The 21239-nt window shown below is 35.8% G+C and overlaps 2 protein-coding genes across 2 annotated transcripts; one reads left to right on the top strand and one right to left on the bottom strand.

The window, feature by feature from the left end:
- The first annotated feature begins 496 nt into the window (after positions 1-496).
- LOC100378935 (glycylpeptide N-tetradecanoyltransferase 2-like) lies at positions 497-10729 on the top strand. The gene is made up of 13 exons (XM_006824854.3): positions 497-629; positions 4010-4097; positions 4264-4414; positions 4705-4829; positions 4965-5056; positions 5514-5630; positions 5965-6135; positions 6372-6480; positions 6835-6942; positions 7806-7865; positions 7988-8152; positions 9019-9156; positions 9421-10729. The coding sequence occupies exons 1-13, from the start codon at positions 523-525 to the stop codon at positions 9439-9441; spliced, it is 1452 nt and encodes a 483-aa protein (XP_006824917.1). The 5' UTR covers positions 497-522; the 3' UTR covers positions 9442-10729.
- Positions 10730-11375: 646 nt separating this feature from the next.
- On the bottom strand, positions 11376-21235 carry LOC100366729 (uncharacterized). Its single transcript, XM_006824855.3, has 5 exons — positions 21112-21235; positions 16225-16415; positions 15694-15839; positions 14554-15485; positions 11376-11946 (listed from the first exon to the last, which is right to left on the bottom strand). Exons 1-5 carry the CDS (start codon positions 21199-21201, stop codon positions 11869-11871), a joined length of 1437 nt encoding a protein of 478 aa, XP_006824918.1. The 5' UTR covers positions 21202-21235; the 3' UTR covers positions 11376-11868.
- Positions 21236-21239: the final 4 nt, after the last annotated feature.

Below are 21239 nucleotides of genomic sequence, written 5' to 3'. Positions count from 1 at the left end.
AGCCCAGTATGAATGTACCCCCCCCCCTGCCGAGTTATGCTCGGTCAAACGTTTTTGAATCGTTATATTTCCTGATGAACAACATCTAGCCACAATGGGCGTCCTATATTCAAATTGAACAATCACTGCATCGCAGTATGAGAAAAAAAGCCATACAATCCCGAGAGAATGTTAAATAATCCGCCCTCAATTCGGAACAAGGGTGACTTCCTAAATATTGTTATCGTCTTTTCCACATTGCTTTATTTCTTAAGATTTTTTCTTCTATTCAGTATTTATTGCTGATTCGATGTGAATGTCGTTCAGCTCTCCCACAATCCCACTCAGCCTCGTTCTGGTGTAGTATTTCTGGTTTTATAAGAATTCATATTCGAATACAGCTATTACAGAAAATAAATTAATTACCTTTTAAATATTTAATTCTAATTTGATTAATTTCTCATAAAGTCTAATTAATGGTATCGATAATATGCGCACTGTAACACCCAGCCCCGGAAGAGGCTGTGCGGCAATCTTTCCAACATGGCGGACGCCGACGAAAACGCTGGCGATGGAAAGGTAGTAGAGGTAGACCAAGATTACAGCGCTATCGATGGTGACAATGAAGACGAGGGTGCACCGGAGGCTACGTGAGTGCTAAAGTGTGTGTTTTTTCCGGGTCGGTCTTGTTCTGGCGTGCATACATTGATACAACACACGTGCATATGAATTCTTGATCGTGATCATGACATCTCGGACTCAAGCCATTACAATGCATGTATCTGATTTTATGTTGAAGTACACCTTATCTGTTAAATGCGATGTGTATGCATTCCAATGCTCTAATTTCTTAATGCCAATTAATAGTGATTATAATTGAAAAATGGGTAATAGTAAAAAGCTCCACGTTAAGCCCAATTACATTGAAACAAATCAAATGCATACAATGAGTATGAATGCAAAACGAATAGCGAGAGTATTATTTGCATATACCGGTACTTATTTTAATTTTTCGATTGTGACGAAATGGCTACAAAAAGACCCCGCAAAGTATATATTTTTAGAATCGCCAAGCTTCATGCTTTTTAAAAATGCGTTTGTTCCATCTGTATCTACGCTCTGTGATAAAATATTACTTTTTCTGAAAACAAATAAATTATGCATCATCATTTGCTAAGAAGCTGTTTTTCATCTTTGTATCCAATTACTGTGTTTCCAAAAGTAACATGCTGAATTCCAAGATTCAGTTTCAGTCGCATCACCTAAACTATCACACGTTGAAAAATAATCTCTGAAATAGTTAGCCTGTTAACATATGACACCAGTTCGAACCAAATAATGCACTTGGGTTTATCAATACACCTCAGAATCATTTTCAGACACCTTGAGAATTTTGAAATACCATACTTCCCCATTCATAAGCCCAGGGGCCTGAACATGTAAAAGGTTGGGCTTGTACTCGAGGACCAGAAAAGTATGGTTCCACTGATATCTCAAGAACCAATTTATATGAGATTTCAATGAAACTTGTTACATGGGTAGTCTGGGATAATGCACAGACCTGATTAATTTTTGTTTGCAGCCTTTGCATTAGACTGTCGACAGTCCTCTGGCCTTATGTAAATTGCATTTCCTAGACATGTGAACCATTTCATGCGAGGGACTTTAGTCCCGAGAGACTGTGCCCGTCTGCAGGTTTCTAGATGATATGAATAATTCATAGTTGATGCAGACGTCACGAAATAAATTATATTAACATAATGCATGCAAATTTATTCTAAATGACCCCATGAATGCGTTGGTTGTTCACGTCAAGATTTAAGTTGTTAGTGACATGATATCAAAAACGACTGTGGAAAGTGTCGCAATCGCGTGAAGCACAGTCAAAATAAACTACGTGGTTTATATTACAATGTATCAATCTAAAAATTGCGATCAAAAGCTCAAGTTCGGGGTGCGGTTTCTATTACGTACATATTGCAATCACTAAATGGGCGTGATCATTTTTTCCCCACACCACATTCACAAAACAATACACCCTGCAATCTCTTGAACAGGCGTCAGGGAAGAGTGAAAGGCCTCACTTTGGTTCTAAAATAGGCGTCACAAAATGTTGAAAAATCACAGTCAATTAAAAAATCTTCACATGATAAAAAAAATTACTCAGTATATTCAAGTATATTCTAACAGAAGTTTCAAATAAAAACAAGCACAAATGCATTGCTTAGTAGATCATGGTACGGTGGCGCAATCCGGCAATGCTGCGGTTTACAAGTGAATAACTTACTTGTTTTCAAAGTGTTGAAATTGTTGATCATTACTCAGTAGTGATTATAATAACGCACGAAAAATGAATTCATTAAAATTGTTATGAAATGCAAGTAAAATTCAACTTAGTTTCATGGTTAGTAAGTGAGTTCAGTCACATGTAAACGTTTGATGCGATACGATATCTGCCATGTTTTTTGAATTAACACAAGACTGTTTTTCTGACCGGATAGGCCAACGTCTTCTAATTACCATAGCTCATTTAAATATGACAGTTCAGCGACCTCATGGTGAACGCAACACAGAAGAGATTTACCGATGATGTAGTGCGATCGTTTGGCTTTGATTTCCATGGGAAACAAATTGTGTGTTTTTTAAATCAAGAAATTAGTTGTTTTCAAAAGATAAACTGAGGATTGACGAAGAATTTAACACTTTTACGATGATAACAGTTCATTGCCGAGAACTTCCGAATCGCGGACGTATTCATGTGGAGGTTGCTGCCAGAACAAAAGCAGTTTCATTGCCTGTCTGACATCTTATCACCGCTGAACAATAAATAGGTGTGAATATTTTTAGGCATGTTGTCGAAACAAAGAATAGGATTAGGAACAATGCCGTTTTGGAACAGCTGGTTGAAACAATGAAGTCAGTCACGGTCTTGTTGAATTGGGGGGGGGGGGGGGTTAGTAATAGGTACATGTTTTCAATTTTTGTTAATAATTCTTTAACCCCAAAGTGCCGGAATTGGGGGTGCGGTTACTATTACATATGCGGTTTATATTAGGATTATAACGGTAACGCCACTCCATACTTCCTGTCCCGACGTTCGCAATTTATTCACGCCTATTACGCTTACCGTATACAAAATATTTATTAATAATAACTATTAACTATTAATAAATTAATATTAGGTATGACCGACTGTCGGCAGTCTACCTTTGCATATTATTTAGCTCTGAGATAATGTGCAGACCTGATTAGTTTTTGGTTAAAGTCAGTGCATTAATTTTCATATTATTCAGCCAGTTTTAAGCCTTCCCACTTTTTTGTTCTCAAGAACTATCCAACAGTCTGCAATGAAACTTGATACATAGATCTTTGGTAGAAATGATATCTAAATTCTGATTGTCCAACTGTTCTCTACAATCACTTGTTACATTTGATATCACACCATTATAGGTGTATGTCTTGAGAAGTTTTTCATGCCTTGACTTACTTAACTTGATGAACTATGTGGGGTAATTACTTTAAAGGCCCAGGTATACTATAAATACGCTCCTAAACAATAGGGATTATTTCCTTGCTTGTCACGCTGTAGTAAACAGCTCCAGCCAAGCTCCGGTAAAAACATGTTTTCTCGAACTTACATGTCTATTATGTCGTGCCAAAGTGGATGCATGTGACTATGAATATCACAGCAGTGACTGTGTGTAGTATTTATGACAATAAATAGTGTATGAGCTGAGATTTTGGCGGATAAAAGTAAAAAACATGAACCGGGGAAAGGGATGCGCGACTAATCTTGAATAATCACCACTGTCAATCAAAGTCACGTGATGTTGGACCGCTGAAACAGGATGCGTCATAGGCTATGCAAGTGATTAACACCATGCATTAGAATAGCCACACCTCCAATTCACACTTGCCCAGGGCAAGTGAATTGGGCCTTTAAGTCCCGTCAGAATACTGTTTAAAACATGAACCAGGAACTTACATGTACATAAAACATTATTGACTTATCATGCGTATCATTTCACAGTGAACAGGGAGGAGCAAAGAAAAAAAGCAAAAAGAAAAAGAAAAAGAAGGCTCTCAGTACAGAAGATGATAAAGATGCCAGGGCACCAGTATGTTTTGCTCTCTGTCTTTGTGCTTTTTCCATTTCAGCATGTTTCTTTTTTGGGGGTCCAATGATTTTTACATTTTTGCAACCTCAAAATCTGACTGTGGAAAATACATGTACTGGAATAGTTGCCAAACTCATAATAATAAAATTTCTTGGTTTCTTGTCAGAATCAGTCTGCCCAATCAGTTGCAAAACTACAGGAGATCCAGCGTGCTATCGAACTCTTAGGAATTCAACAAAAGGCAGCACCGAAAACAGAAGAGGAGGCTAAAAGAAAAAATTATGAATTTTGGGACACCCAACCTGTGCCAAAAATAGGCAAGTTTCAAATTGCTATATTGTCTCATACTACCGGGGTAGCACCATACTGGTCCTGTGCTATAGGCTTCTATCCCTGTACTGGTCTTGTGCTGGAAACTCTATCAGAGTACTGGTTCTGTGCTAGTCGATTTTCCTATTCCCAGGACTGAGCAAAACAAGCATCTTGGAAATATTGTATCATTAATTCTTTATTTAGAATTGCATTTCCTCAAAAAAGTATAAATCTTTGTTGATAAATGCAAATCTGTGGCATGCTACAAGCCTGATATTGTATTTGTATTCACCAGATGAGAAAATTGACAAGGCTATAAATGAGGCTGTGGAACCCAATAGGGATGATGTAAGACAGGAACCTTACAGTCTACCACAGGGATTTATGTGGGATATTGTAGATATCAAGAATCCTGTCAATGTAAGTGGACCACAGGATTTGATGTGGGGTATCAATAATTAATACTAATGTATGTGTGTGAACTGAAACAATGATGTTTAATGGTCATATGTATTTTTATGTGATGGCTTTCATTTCTTTTTTCTCTGCTCACAGCTGAATGAATTGTACACATTGCTGAATGAAAACTATGTAGAAGATGATGATAATATGTTTAGATTTGATTACTCGCCTGAATTTCTCACATGGTAGGTGTCTAATCTTTCTCTGAGTTTATTGTATGAACTCAAACCACTTGATTGGTTACTTAGCAGGGTTATGAGAAAACTTAAAACTAAATTGATGAGCATATTTGGGACCCTTACTATATTAAAAATGAGGGGGTCCCTCACAAGTGTTGACATCTAGCAAGCTGAATTTGGAGTTGAGAAAACCCTATGTATTGAGTCTTGTTATCTTACATTTACATTTACAGTCCAGTCCAGTGCTGTGCTGTGCTGTGCTGTGCTGTTCTGCACTGTACAGTGTTGAAATGAAGGGAAAACAGATCAACCCACACCTTCTTTAGCGGTGTACACGCTGAACAGAAACTTTTTTTTAGCTCTTGTATAAATGAGTTCAGACTTGTCTACCACAACCACTGAATACCGGTAGCACTGATCCATTGTCCTAACTGATGATAACAAAGTGTCTCATTTTCTACAGGGCACTGTTACCACCTGGTTCTTTACCATTCTGGCATTGTGGTGTACGTGTTGTGTCAAACAAGAAGCTAGTTGGATTTATTAGTGCTATACCTGCTAAGATCAAAGTATATGACCAGTAAGTAATAACCTTGATAACAAAGCATGTACTGTAAAAAAATTAATTATTTACTGCTTTTTAATTTTGCTATTTTTGTGTAAAATTTGCTAAATTAAATACACATGAACATGTAAAATAACAGAAGAACCCATTGTTTTCTTTCCAAGTATGTGAACTTAAAACCCAGTGAAATTGCTCAAAAAATCAAAATCATGAAAATTAATGGTTTTACAGTAGTTATATTAACAACATCCCAAAACACTGAACCACTCCAAGATATAATGGTTTACACCATTGACTCCAGTTTATCGATCTTGTGGTCTAGGTATTATTATTTTTTTTCTCTCCCTAGTGTGCAGACAATGGTCGAAATTAATTTTCTCTGTGTTCATAAGAAACTTCGATCCAAACGAGTAGCTCCAGTGCTAATTAGAGAAATTACCAGAAGAGTCAATATGCAGAATATATTTCAGGCTGTTTACACTGCAGGTGTGGTATTACCCAAACCAGTAGCTACGTGCAAGTAAGTATGGTATACATTTCAATACTGCAAACTGGAAACCTGTCTAAACCAAACACATTTTTTACTCTTCAAAGACTTGTTTTCATTATAGAAATATGTAATAGTGTTTTTGCAGTGTTTTCCAACCAAGATGCTTATAACTACACAGACCATACATATTGAGTTATTTTGGTAACCATTGTTTTGGTAATCCAAAATTAATCAACTTTCATCGTCGTTGAATGTTTTACTTGTAGGTATTGGCATCGTTCTCTAAATCCACGTAAGTTAATAGAAGTGAAGTTCTCCCACCTAAGCAAGAACATGACCATGCAGCGGACAATCAAACTTTATAAACTTCCTGAGGTAAGAACATCGTGTATATATTCTTGTAAGTTGATTCCAATTTCAGTCACCATGTTGATGGTGTTTTCTAATTAATTAAAACAGGTATATCAAGAATTGTTTAATCAGTAATGTTATTTGAAAAATCGCCTAAAAACATTATTTTAGTAGTAGGGCAGGCCTTGGTAGATGATGTTTGTAGTTGCTGATTTTTGCTGTTCATATTTACATGTACAAAGTAATACTTATAGTATATTACCACTAGATGGTTATGTCTGTCTCAAGATTTATATCTCTTCCTTGGAAAATTCAGCAATACGACTAAATAATTTGATTTTTTCAATGATCATAGACTTTTTTTCAACTTTTTTTCAGAAAACCAAATTACCTATACGACAACTACAGAAGAAGGATGTTGCCCAATGTTGTAAACTTTTAAATGATTATCAGAATAATTTTTCATTATCGCCGTTGTTTAGTGAGGTGAGTCGTGTATATGTGTGATATGTGTATATCTATGTGCTTACTTCTACCATTGGCTCATAATCTAAAGTCGTGTAAATTGAATAATCCATATAGCCTGATGATCTGCCCGTGTGAGATAGTCACTAGATATTCACATAATCTGACCAGTTATCTATATGACATGCAAATGACTGGACTTGGTACCCACATGTCAGGCATAGAACATGACCTGCCACCCACATGACATCCACATGACCTGCCACCCACATGACATCCACATGACCTGACCTTGAATCCACATGACATCCACATGACCTGACCTGCTATCCACATAACATACATATGACCTGACCTTGAATACACATGACATGCACATGACCTGACCTTGAATCCACATGACATGCACATGACCTGATCTGGTATCCACATAATATCCAAATGACCTGACTTCGTATCCACATAATATCCAAATGACCTGACTTCGTATCCACATGACATGACCTGGTATTCACATGACATGACCTGGTATTCCATAAAATGTACATGACATGACCTGGTATCCACATGACATGCCTTGATATCCATATAATATCCACATGACATGATCTGGTATCCACATATCAAAATGAGACGACTCGTTATATATCCACATGGCATGTACATCACCTAATCTGGTATTCACACGAAATGCATATGACATTGCTTGGCATCCACGTGATATCCACATGACCTGATCTTGTATCTACACATACCCACGACCTGACTCGATGATCTGGTATTCACATGATCTTACCTGGTATTCACACAATATCCTCCTGATATTCACATAAGCTGACGTGGCCCAGTGGTGACAATAGAACTATTGATTTTTGTCTGTACAGGATGAATTTGAACATTGGTTTTGTCCTAGAGATGATATAGTAGATGCATATGTTGTAGAAGTAAGTACCAGTCTTTCATTTACAAGTAGGCGAGTTTTACAGCGTCTTGTCTTTTTGCATTGTGTATCTTAAAAACAAGGAATGGTAATGAAGTAACATTATGAATCTGTTTTTATCTTCAGAGTGAAGGCGTCATCACAGATTTCTTTAGCTTTTACACATTACCTTCGACCATAATGCATCATACTCAGCATAAGAAATTGAAAGCAGGTTATTCATTTTACAATGTTAGTACGAAGACGCCGTTAATAGACCTTATGCAAGATGCGCTGATTCTTGCTAAACAGGTTGGTACCATTCTACACTACTCGTATGCAATGAAGTCTTTAACAACTACAAGTGTAATATTGAATGCAGACACACAAGGCATTCAGGAATATGATACGTTTTCATGACAAAAATAGTAAAAATAATTATTGTCAATTTGCATGATCAAGATGAATAAATCAATGCAAGAAAGCCAGTAAATTGCAATGCAGTAAATTAATAAGGGGTCGTATGGAATGAAGATTGACATTTCCTTCGTACATTCATTATTATCTGTTCATGCCACTATGACACACTCACAAAAATTGTTGTTACTTTCACTTTTTTAAGAAACGCCTAAAATTAAATCTTATCATAATTCCTATCGGTAAATAATTGATACTGGAGGATGGTAATATTTGATTGATATGAATTCTTATTTAAAATAAATTGAAAAATTGACCTAACAAGGGGTTTGTATGATGTTGCCTTTTTATTTAATGGCATCTTCTCTCCTTAGTGCAAAATGTGATTTCAGCTCAAGGCCTTTTAATCATGGGAATTCTATATGGTATTCTGTAAATGATTGAGATATCACTAAGTGCAGAAAAATAATGTGAACCCTGAAGACAGTGACTGCTGTACTTTATTTAAGCTTTTCACCACCAGTTCCCTTTTTTCATCACGAATTCACAATATAGTTCCATTTTATAATCTGCACTTTCCTTCAGAGGATTGGGACAAAAGTAGCCAAATTTTTTGACTAAAACCTAAAAATTTACTCAAATTTTGTCTGTGGGCTCCAAAATAAGGGTTCATTTCCAGACGAATATAAGAAAGAAAAAAGTGCAGAAAAATTTGGGTGATAAAAAGGTTAAATCTCTGACACACTATGCTTTCTTTGCAGAAAGATTTTGATGTATTCAATGCGCTAGATCTAATGGATAACAAGTCATTCCTAGAGCAGTTAAAATTTGGTGTCGGCGATGGTAATCTGCAGTATTATCTATATAACTGGAGATGTCCACCAATGGAATCCTCTAAGGTAGGAATAACCTAATAGCACCATTCGCTTATTGTTGGCTTCCTTTTCCTGTCAGTGCTGAACAATAACAGTGAAAATGATATAAATCAAATTCTGCATTGTTCTCAAATGACGAATGGCCTTATTTTTCACTATGTCCATATCAGTTCCTCTAGCATCAGTGACCAATGCTCAGGTCTCTGTAAATACACCGAATTTTGTCTCGTGATATGTTTGAATTTTACTGAATAGCAACCATTTTTTTTGGTAATTTTTGTCTTGCAGGTCGGTTTAGTGCTCCAGTGAAATAGGAAGGGAAGATGTGAAAGCATACTTGTCTGAACTCTTTTTCAGAATTCTCTATTTTTATTATTTTCTTTTTATACTGTCAAGTATCATGTAATCTATCAATGAATTGTTGTCAATACAAACACAAGTTCTGTATTTTCTCGCCAGTAAGTGGTACTGTAATAGCATTTATTTCAACTGGTATTTAATTTCACTGTTTTGATATTTGTTCATATTCACTTGGATATGATTTCACAGATTTCCTAGTGAAACAATAAGTGCTATTGTAATTTTACATGTTTATAAAGACTTATTTTAACGAATTTAACTTTATCATCAAAAGTAGTGATATTAAATCGCAGTGAATAATTAATGCATTTACAGCACGTCTCAAAAACTGTTAACTTGTGATACTCAGAACAAATTGTGTATTGATTTTAGATTGGTAGCACATGCAATGTTCACACCTAACTTAAACAACATCATCTCTCTGCCAAGGGAAGTAAAAAATATTGTTAACACGTCGGCCATTGTTGGAACTATTACTACCGTTAATTGAATCATTCATGATCTAAGAAATCAGCTGGCATGGCAAGGGAAGTAAAGCATAGCCAGTAACCAATGAAATTAATTGTGTGTTCTGTCAAAATTGAGTCGGAATACTGATGCCCATAATGTAATTTTAAAATAAATACAGGAACAAAGTATAATGGATTAGGAGGGATAGGACAGGGGATGTTATTACGTTGAAATATGCACTCCGTTCAGTTCTTGGACTTATAGATGTTCACCGTTAGGCATTTCTACAGTTGGAACAGAGGATAATGGCGTTAACCTTAAAAGCATTGCTTTATTTGTAATTCTGTCATTGTCAGTTTGTTGTATGTATTAATATGCCCTGGAAAAATCCTATTTATAGAATGAAATGAAACAAATCATGCACTTCTCATCACTAGTTTTCTCGGTGTTGTATATTCAGTGTCACCTTTGTATTGCAAAAGCTCTACATAACCATACCACATAAAACAACTCTACTGTGTGTGCTGGACAAAAAAAGTTAAATGTGAATATGTTTAAGTTTTTTTGTTAGGAGGTGGGGGGGGGGGCTGGGTTTCTGGACCTAAAGTGATTGTGATTCACCATCTCATCACTGGTTTTATCTTGAGCTAGCAATGTGCCAAACGGGATACACTAATGATGAGAGTGGTTCACATCATGTTGATTTGTATAGTGATGTTGTTGTACTGAATGTAACATGCTCGTGCAGATGCAAATACAAGAAATAAACTTTGCTAGTGAAATCCGACTTGTATTATGTATTTTTTTACTTCCAAGTGTGAAGTGAAGGCTATATATTTGTTCCATTGATGTATATTAAGAATTACTAATCAAATTTAAATTAAACCCATACTGTACATAGATGTACTGGGGTTAAACCACACATGTCTGCATACAGATTATTCCACTAGTTTGCCTGGGGTGATCAAATAAAATAATAGCCAACAAATTAACAATTTTCATAATCTATTTCTTGGCTTATGATTTTCAATGCACACTTGTAACTATGTGATGTCTCGACTCCCATACTGGTATAATGCAAACATAGACTACGGTACATGAAAATATCAGAGCACCATCTGCATCACGCTTTAGAAATGTGCGTAAACATGGCTAAGAATGTTCCAAGGGAAAGATGATGCTTTCAGTTAATTTTTGTGTCTGCTGGAACAATATTGTGTGGCCACTGGTATTATAGAAAACCATTGCGTTGAATCCCCCACATTTATAAATTACACTATGTTGACCTTTGACGAAAAGATTTTGTTTTCAACTGCTTTTATATTGGGCGTGTAATAATGCTTCCACCTGTCAATACAATTGCGTGAACTAATTGAGTAGTAGTCAAACTTTGCATGTTTGTCCGATATCTCAAGAACCATTATGATAGTACATTTGCTGTATTGCAATAACTACAGATTTATTCTGGAGAAGTTAATGGAAAGTACCATACACAAATAAATTTCATGAACATTTGCATACTAAAATTGGCTCAGATTTAAACAAGGACTAACCAGGGCTTTGCAGAGCACCTATGTAACACAGTTACTAAGCAACCGTGGTAACAAGTTTGAGTATCTGGCTCACAAGGTAACAAATCTTTTCTAATATACCGGTACATTTCCTGAGCAAGTTACCCACTCCCCACTTGTCATTAGTTTAACCAAAGACACTAGAGAAGATCTTCTCTAGTGTCTTTGGTTTAACTATGTTTTAAATGTGCTGTACAGTATGTTACAATATTACATGCAGAGAAAACCTTATTTCTGTAAAATGCGTCGGGTTTAATAAGTGAAATGAAGGTAAATACATCCATATACTTTGATATTAAAATACAAATTTCAATATGTTTATATAAATACTGTAAATGTTAAATCCTGTGTAAAGTCAGATTTTTCTTCTTTTGGTCACAGAGCTAGATGATGACTGGACAGGAGTTGTAGTTTGATTGGTTATCCGGGACATCTGAAATCAAATTGACACTTATAAGATGTAGAAGATTGTATAATGATTAAACTTTATTATTACTTTGATTTGTGTTTGAATTTATCGAATGACTGAGCGTGTTGCAAAAATCAGTGTAAGGGCGGAGGAGTTTCCAATGTTTCACCATACTTAGGAATTCTCACAACACTTTTGTACATGGTTGGGTGTACAGCTTTCTATTTCCTGTTCATATGAATACATAATGCCATACATATGAACTTCAATTTTTAGCTCCGCTGTCGACTGTCGAGTGGAGCTTATCATATGAGTGATTGTCCGTCGTCGTCCGTGTCAATGTTTTACTTTTTTGACTTCTTCTTGAAAACTACAAGCCTGAATGCTTTGATACTTGGTGTATATGTACCTTGGGTAGACCTTTCTCAGATTTGTTCATTTCATGATCATATCTTCAATTCTCTAATTTTGGTGAAAATTTTTGTCATTTTTTGTAAAAAGTGATATTTTCAACTTCTTGTTAAAAACCGCAAGTCCAATTGCTTTGATATTACATATATAGGTACTACATGTGGACCTCTCTCAGATTTGTTCATTTTGTAATGATATCTTTAATTCTCTAATTTTGGTGAATATTTTTGTAATTTTTGGTAAAAAGTGATATTTTCGACTTCTTGTTGAAAACCGCAAGTCCAATTGCTTTGATATTACATATATAGGTACTACATGTGGACCTCTCTCAGATTTGTTCATTTTGTAATGATATCTTTAATTTTCTAATTTTGGTGAATATTTTTGGTAAAAAGTGATATTTTCGACTTCTTGTTAAAAACCTCAAGTCCAATTGCTTTGATATTACATATATAGGTACTACATGTGGACCTCTCTCAGATTTGTTCATCTCATGATGATATCTTTAATTCTCTAATTTTGATGAATATTTTTGTAATTTTTGGTAAAAATTGATATTTTCGACTTCTTGTTGAAAACCGCAAATCCAATTGCTTTGATATATTATACATACATGTATAGGTACTACATGTGGACCTCTCTCAGATTTGTTCATTTTCTAATGATATCTTCTATTCTTTAATTGCCATGTGCATTGCTAACAGCGGAGCTATCTCAGCAGGCTGCTTGTGTTTTTTAATTTTATCAAATTTACTAGCCATTTTTAACATAAAATACAACTAAATATGTCCATATTTTATTCAAACTTCGTATGCTGGCAAGTGTATATTGAGTGGCAAGGGCACATTGTTATTTTTTTCGAGATCTGATTCAAGATGGTCAACTGGCACCATTTTATTTGTTAGCTCCGCTGTCGACTTTGTCGAGCGGAGCTTATCATATGAGTGATTGTCCGTCGTCCGTGTCAATGTTTTACTTTTTTGACTTCTTCTTGAAAACTACAAGCCTGAATGCTTTGATACTTGGTGTATATGTACCTTGGGTAGACCTTTCTCAGATTTGTTCATTTCATGATCATATTTTCAATTCTCTAATTTTGGTGAATATTTTTGTCATTTTTTGTAAAAAGTGATATTTTCAACTTCTTGTTGAAAACCGCAAGTCCAATTGCTTTGATATTACATATATAGGAACTAAATGTGGATCTCTCTCAGATTTGTTTATTTTGTAATGATATCTTTAGTTCTCTAATTTTGGTGAATATTTTTGTCATTTTTGGTAAAAAGTGATATTTTCGACTTCTTGTTAAAAAACGTATGTCCAATTGCTTTGATATTACATATATAGGAACTACATGTGGACCTCTCTCAGGTTTGTTCATTTTGAAATGATATCTTTAATTCTCTAATTTTGGTGAATATTTTTGTCATTTTTGGTAAAAAGTGATATTTTCGACTTCTTGTTAAAAACCACAAGTCCAATTGCTTTGATATTATTACATATATAGGTACTACATGTGGACCTCTCTCAGATTTGTTCATTTTGTAATGATATCTTTAATTATCTAATTTTGGTGAATATTTTTGTCATTTTTGGTAAAAAGTGATATTTTCTTTTTGTTAAAAACCACAATCATTTATGGTGAAAAATTATATTTTTGAAACAGCAAGTCCCATTGCATTGATACTATGCATATTGTTCATTTTCTAATGATATCTTCTGTTCTTTAATTGAAATGTGCATTGCTAACTGCGGAGCTATCTCAGCTGAGAGGCTACTTGTTTTAATTTATAGTCTCCAGTTGCTCTGGTTTGTAATTATGAAATTAAGTTAAGACTGTGTACGCAGACAAAATATGACAAGATAAACATCCAGCTAACTTTTTTTTATGATATCGAATTTAGCTGACTGGTAGTTATTTTGGTAATATGTTTGCAACTCTGACAACTGTGCCGATTTCTGTTTGCTGGTGCACACTGGTACTTTTTCAAGATTCTTTTCAAGATGGCTCACTGTCTCAAACTTAGCTTTTACGCTTAATCTTGGGGTCTTCCTGAGTGAAGATTTCAAGATGTCAAGACACTTAACTCACTGACAGGGACTATGTCATTTATTTACCTTGATTTGTTTTAAAAAGGTCTGAATTACCGGTAGAATATATTTCGATTTAAACATGATCATGTTTAAATGCAATAATCCACCAACTATACCAACACTTACAGATTGCATCCTGTTCCTAATCACATTGACTGTTCTGTCTAAAGATGAATCACCAGTGCTGAAGTGATTCGTTATATCACTTTCTTTGCGATCATCGGTACTATGTTTTCTTTTCAGGAGAGCATGAGTCTGTCTGGGAACAAATCTTGGTTTTGTAACCATCATTGGTCTTGCATGCACTGCTGCCTCACCCGACTGCAGTCGGTCTGCACTACAATTGGTTGAGGTTGCAGTATTTATTACTTCAGCCTGAGAACCTGAATAATCTATGCTAGGTTGATTCCTATTGGTCCTTGAGGCATCTTGTACACCGGCCGCATGTCCAGCATATGAGCATTGTGTATCAGAGTTTGTTCTTGCCCCTGAAGGGAGCAGTGCGCCAACAAATTCCGCTTCCTGTTGTCTTGGTTCTAAAAATGGTGTAAAATTTGCAGGCAGTGTAGCATTTGCTGATGGTACTCTGGCATGATCGAAACTGCTTCTAGTAGGTATAGGGCGTCTTTTCCAATAAGGTTGTTCCTTTGGTGGAGCTGGTAGGTCAGGATACTGGTGTGTACCTAAATCTGGTGCTCGTAGGTCTGTACACAGACCTGTATTTTCAGGACAGTGATTTGATCTTGAATGTGCTGGCGGTGGTTCTGGATACTGGCCTGTACTTGAATGTGCTGGTGGTAGTTCTGGATACTGGCCTGTACTTGAATGTGCTGGCGGTAGTTCTGGATACTGGCCTGTACTTGAATGTGCTGGTTGCAGTTCTGGATACTGGCATGTATGTGTATGTGTCACTGATTGGTTAAAAAGCTGACCAGGCAGACAATCAGACTGTAACATTTTCTTATTTTCTGTGTCTAATGTTGTTGTGGTGTTAGTTGCATCTAGATGTGGAGTCCTTGACAACTGCTGCCCATCAGACTTGACTTCATTGATGGAACCTTAGAACAAAATAAGAAAACAATTGTCAGCTAGTATACAAATAATACCGTACTTGTTCTATTAGTAGCTAATCATATACAGAGGTGTTTGTATGGTCAAAATAAGTAATAATTTATGGTTCAGTATACAACATTTTTAGTTGAAATGCACTTTTATTGGAGTTGAGCAAATATGTCAAAGTAGTGACATAAGACACACAAGCCATACCTTGCTTCCTGGTTTTCCGTGCAATCACTCTACTTCTCTCATGTAACTTGTCCCTGGTGTCTTGAATCGTCTCGTACTCTGGAGCATAGCAAACATGAAGGATACCACCAAAGAATGGCTTGTCATCTAACTTTCGTTTGGCAAATCTAGACAAAAATGAAAACATACAGAACTGAATATTGGTTTTACAATAATGTGCAGTAACTGTGTAAATTTGATTTGCATTGATGACATGATTAATCAGTGTCACATGATACCTTTGTCAGAGTATGTCGTCAAATCTGCCATTTTTTTTTTCCATAATTAGCAGCTAGGCAGGTTACAGACACAAAAATGATCCTTCAAATCACACCATGGCTTAGCAGGCAAAGCAGGATCCAAGGGTAGCAAACATGTAAATGAAAACATGACCCACTCCCAAAGTGGGAGCCCAGGGCTTAATTTCAAGCCATACATGAATTCAAATATGTTTTTCAACTTACTGCGTCAGGTCATCATAGAAAGGACAATTTGTGATGGGAGCATACATACCTTGCTGCATTAATTTGTTCATATTTTATCCAGTAAACTTGGGTAAATTCCTCAGCTGGGTAATCTTGTAACATTCTGTACTCATGAATAATGCCATACATTGAACACAACTCTATCAGCTCAGTCTCTAACTTGATTGCTGGCACTCCTTGTATTAGAAGGTACTTGGATTCTTTGTTAACAGTGTACACCTAGCAAGTAAACAAAGACGTAATCAGAAATACTAGTACAGTGTTTGTTGTCTTGCATAGCACGCACAGCGGGCACAATACAATTCAGTATGAAATAGCACAAGTCAAAGATACTTGAAAATAGATATACCGGGACATGTAAAAATAAAATTGATTGTCAATTAACATATTTGGGAATCGTCTGCCAACGTAAGTGTACTAAATCCTAAGATCAGAGTTTTGAGAGGTTGCAAATACTAGTAACTGATGCAAACATTGCTGAAATTTTAGCATCTCTGATTGGCTTATGTTGCACTATGTTACCCCCAAAGAGCTATGCATATAGTAAACACACAGTTTGTTAGCCCTAAATACCAAGGCAACAGATATTCATGCCATTTCTATCCAATATCTCATGACATTCTAAGCTATCATTTTTTCACAACTGACATAGAATGAGAGTAAATTTCTTTTAACTGATATGCTTAATTGGGCCAGGAAGCTGTACAGCTCCCTGATTGGGCGTAACGATGTTATCTCCCAGTTTGTACCATGCCATTTTGAGTCAAAAAGATGATACATATGTATTAGTGAGTATGTATGCAGTCTGTTTGGGTTGGTAAATGTGTCAACAAGTGTCAATGCAATGACAGTAAGTCTTGCCAGCTAAATCTTTTGTTTTACTCCCAGCACACGTATCTACTTGGCCATAACATTATGCAATTTTAACAAATCGCAATCACATTTTCGCAGGTTGAGTGTTTTTAAAATTATGCTAATTTATTCAAGACGTAGCAGTTTCTGTGCTCATGAATATTCATTAATTTATGGGTCAATACATTCTAAAAGGGGCGATATATTATTTTTGGGGGGAAGAGTTAGAAAGGGGGATTAGCATTAGCGTGTCTGTTGTTGTTGCACGTGATTTCAGCTCTCTACTGTATTCGTACTTCAATGACTCCTCAGCTTCGACTGGCTTACATGTGAGGTAGTATTCTTGTGTTCTGTTTTTGCTGATTTGAGTTCTTGTTGCTGTTTATGTTTTTAACATTTAACTTTCATATCTTGTCTTGTAGGAGTGTCCAGTCCGTGATTTGAACTTGCAATCTTTGAGTTCCCATAGCACTGTCTTGTCCACTGTACCATGAGTGTCTTCACACAAGTCATAGGATTTAAGTCCTATTTATAGGAGCACTGTTCTCAATTAGAATTCAAAAATGGTACTAACCGTACTGGATTCGAACCAGCAATCTCTCACATTGCTGGCATTGTACATATCCACTAAACCATGTGGGTAGTCATGCAAATAAATGATTTGTTGTCATATTTCGATCTATTGCAAATTAGTGTTAGTGAGAAAAGACGGGCATACATGGGAATTGAACCCAGGTTGTCCTTATCACGATGTAGACAATTGACCCACAAGACCACAATGAATTGACTGGTAGTGTTTGCATTTGATGAGACTATATAGTGTGTATATAATATTACAATCGTCCAAAAACTTGACAATTTTGTGTTTTTACTTGTGTAAACTATATGCATGCCATAACCTGTTAGTGTACATCTTGCCAATTGAGTGTTTGCCATTTTCGTTGCCCATACATGACCCGACCCTAACCCTAATGCCAAGACATGTTCCTGTTAATAATTCCGTTGCCCATACCTGACCTGACCCTAACCCTAATGCCAAGACACGTTCCTGTTAATAATTCAGTTGCCCATACCTGACCCGACCCTTACCCTAATGCCAAGACATGTTCCTGTTAATAATTCCGTTGCCCATACCTGACCCGACCCTAACCCTAATGCCAAGACACGTTCCTGTTTATATTTTCTCAATAATGATACTCTGTTGTGCACTGTCTGCAGGTAAGTTGCATTGATGTCAACTGATTAAACAACTTTCGTTTAATTATTTTACACTGTTACAATTTGTTAAATTGAGAGAATAAATGTGTGGACAAATATTTGAGACTTATTTTGGTGTAGAAAAGTCGCGTTTAATTAACTTTCACCATTACAAGTTATTAAATTGTGAAAATAAATGTGTGGACAAATATTTGAGACTTATTTTGGTGTAGACAAGTCTTGTTTAACTTTCACCATTACAAGTTGTTAAATTGTGAAAATAAGTGTGTGGACAAATATTTGAGACTTATTTTGGGGTAGACAACTTATTTCATTTAATAATTTTACACTATTACAAGTTGTTAAATTGAGAGAATAAATGTGTGGACAAGTATTTGAAACTTATTTTCGTATAGACAACTCGCGTTTGATTAATTCCCACAATTACAAGTTGTTAAATTGAGAGAATAAATGTGTGGACAAATATTTGAGACTTATTTTGGTGTAGACAACTCAGTCTCGTTTAAATATTTTACACCATTACAAGTTGTTAAATTGAGAGAATAAATGTGTGGACAAATATTTGAGACTTATTTTGGTGTAGACAAGTCGCGTTTAATTAACTTCCACCATTACAAGTTGTTAAATTGTGAAAATAAATGTGTGGACAAATATTTGAGACTTATTTTGGTGTAGACAAGTCGCGTTTAAATAACTTTCACCATTACAAGTTGTTAAATTGTGAAAATAATTGTGTGGACAAATATTTGAGACTTATTTTGGTGTAGACAAGTTGCGTTTAATTAACTTTCACCATTACAAGTTGTTAAATTGTGAAAATAAATGTGTGGACAAATATTTGAGACTTATTTTGGGGTAGACAACTTATTTCATTTAATAATTTTACACTATTACAAGTTGTTAAATTGAGAGAATAAATGTGTGGACAAGTATTTGAAACTTATTTTCGTATAGACAACTCGCGTTTGATTAATTCCCACAATTACAAGTTGTTAAATTGAGAGAATAAATGTGTGAACAAATATTTGAGACTTATTTTGGTGTAGACAACTCAGTCTCGTTTAAATATTTTACACCATTACAAGTTGTTAAATTGAGAGAATAAATGTGTGGGCAAATATTTGAGACTTATTTTGGTGTAGACAACTCTCATTTAATAATTTTACACCATTACAAGTTGTTAAATTGAGAGAATAAATGTGTGGACAAGTATTTGAAACTTATTTTGGTGTAAACAACTCACGTTTGATTAATTCACACAATGACAAGTTGTTGTTAAAATAGTGATCTAAATATACTGGTATCAGTGGATATTTGATTTAATTGTGAAACTTTCTAACAACATGTTAAGTGCTGACTTCGAACCCTCAATCAACAATTCCGCAGACACAGTATAAATTCCACAACACCACAGAAGATATTGGTCTATTGCCTGAATTGTTTTCGTAATATAGGGAACACCATCAACACTTTAACAAAACTTACCTTGACTTGGGTCTTGTTTATCTCTTGTCACAATCTGGAAACTGCTGAACAAACTGCGCATCGTCCAGTTTAAGACGCAAGTTATTTTATTATTTATTCATTCAGTTTTGCATGGTGGAGTTTCGTGAGGTATATTATTTTTTCGCGATGTTTTTAGTTTACTTGTTACAGTTTGAGGGATTTCATTTTATTTGATTTACGTTTTTACGGTAGCTCTGAGCGGGACTCGAACCCACTGTCTTTTCAAGCTACTTTTGTTTTATCTCCATGGCACGATTGTGTACCACACCATGACGTTGGTCGTTAAATGGTGTTCATTTTTCTAACTACTCCAATGTACCGATGAGTTGAAGGGGAAAGCCAAAATGATTGCTCGTTTCTGATTGCTTCGGTTCTGGTGAGTGTGTATCTAGTGTGATTCGAACCCATGTCGTTTGTATTGTGCGGTTTCTTATTTCCCATGTTGGCTACGCCGTAATATGCAACCACTTTCCCGTTTTATTGTGATTTTGAGAGTGTTTAATGATGTCTTCCCCACCCATCACGCCATGACCCAGTTTCAACCACACTGCCATTTTGCAACGAAGTGCGTGACCCTTGGCGTGACCCGACTGACTATATGATCGTTCTGTTCAACTGTTAAGCTAGGATTTATTACCTTTATTAAAATTATATTGTCACGTGATTTGTTTTACCTTATGTTTAATCTTTATTGTAATTTGTATATACCAATTCGTATATACATGTACCAAGGAAACGACCCCGATTGAAGGTCATGTATTTTGTGACGTCACCAATTCGTGTGTAGGTACGGCTTCTAGAACCGTGCCATGAATGGTGCAATAGCATTTTAAATGTACACAGAGATGTGAAAACAGAGTGTATCTGTCAGTGTGTATACCGGTATACACTATTATATTGTAATTTCTAGGTGAGAGGAGGGACAGTCACTTGTAACGCAAAATATAAACAAAATATAAGTTATAAAATATGTACATTACATACCTGTGTGCACTGGAACGATATTTGCAGTTTACACGCAAGTTTTCAATACTTATTTTGCGTTAAAAATGAGCTTCGTGTAGTGTTTTTTTTTTATACTAAAACCCTGGTTTCGCGGATCAGACGTCAGACAACTATTATATTTATTTAGTGGTCTGAGATCGTACGAGATAGCCCTACCGGCAATCAAACTGTCCGCCCGGTGTGGTACCGGGTCTCAGGTGTTTATTGGCCACCGGAATATTGGACACATGTGAATTTTCTATAACTTCTGGTGGCAAAAAAAAATCGAGACATTAAAAAAAAACGCGATGATCTCGACTCTTAACCCTCGAATTAGCTGTTTAATTAGTCTCACCTTGACAGCTTTATCGTGTCTGCTTTCCCTGTATTTTGGCCGATTGTGACACGGTTTGTTTCGTTGGTGATGTTTCATGGGCGCAGCCATCTTAGCTTTTGTTGACTTGGTCTTGTTTCTGCACCGAG

The sequence above is a fragment of the Saccoglossus kowalevskii genome, chromosome 7 (genome assembly GCF_978046115.1).
Source record: "Saccoglossus kowalevskii chromosome 7, keSacKowa6.1, whole genome shotgun sequence".
Taxonomy (NCBI): domain Eukaryota; kingdom Metazoa; phylum Hemichordata; class Enteropneusta; family Harrimaniidae; genus Saccoglossus; species Saccoglossus kowalevskii.
The sequence above is the reverse complement of the archived record's forward strand: the minus strand, read 5'-3'. Positions and strand labels throughout refer to the sequence as shown.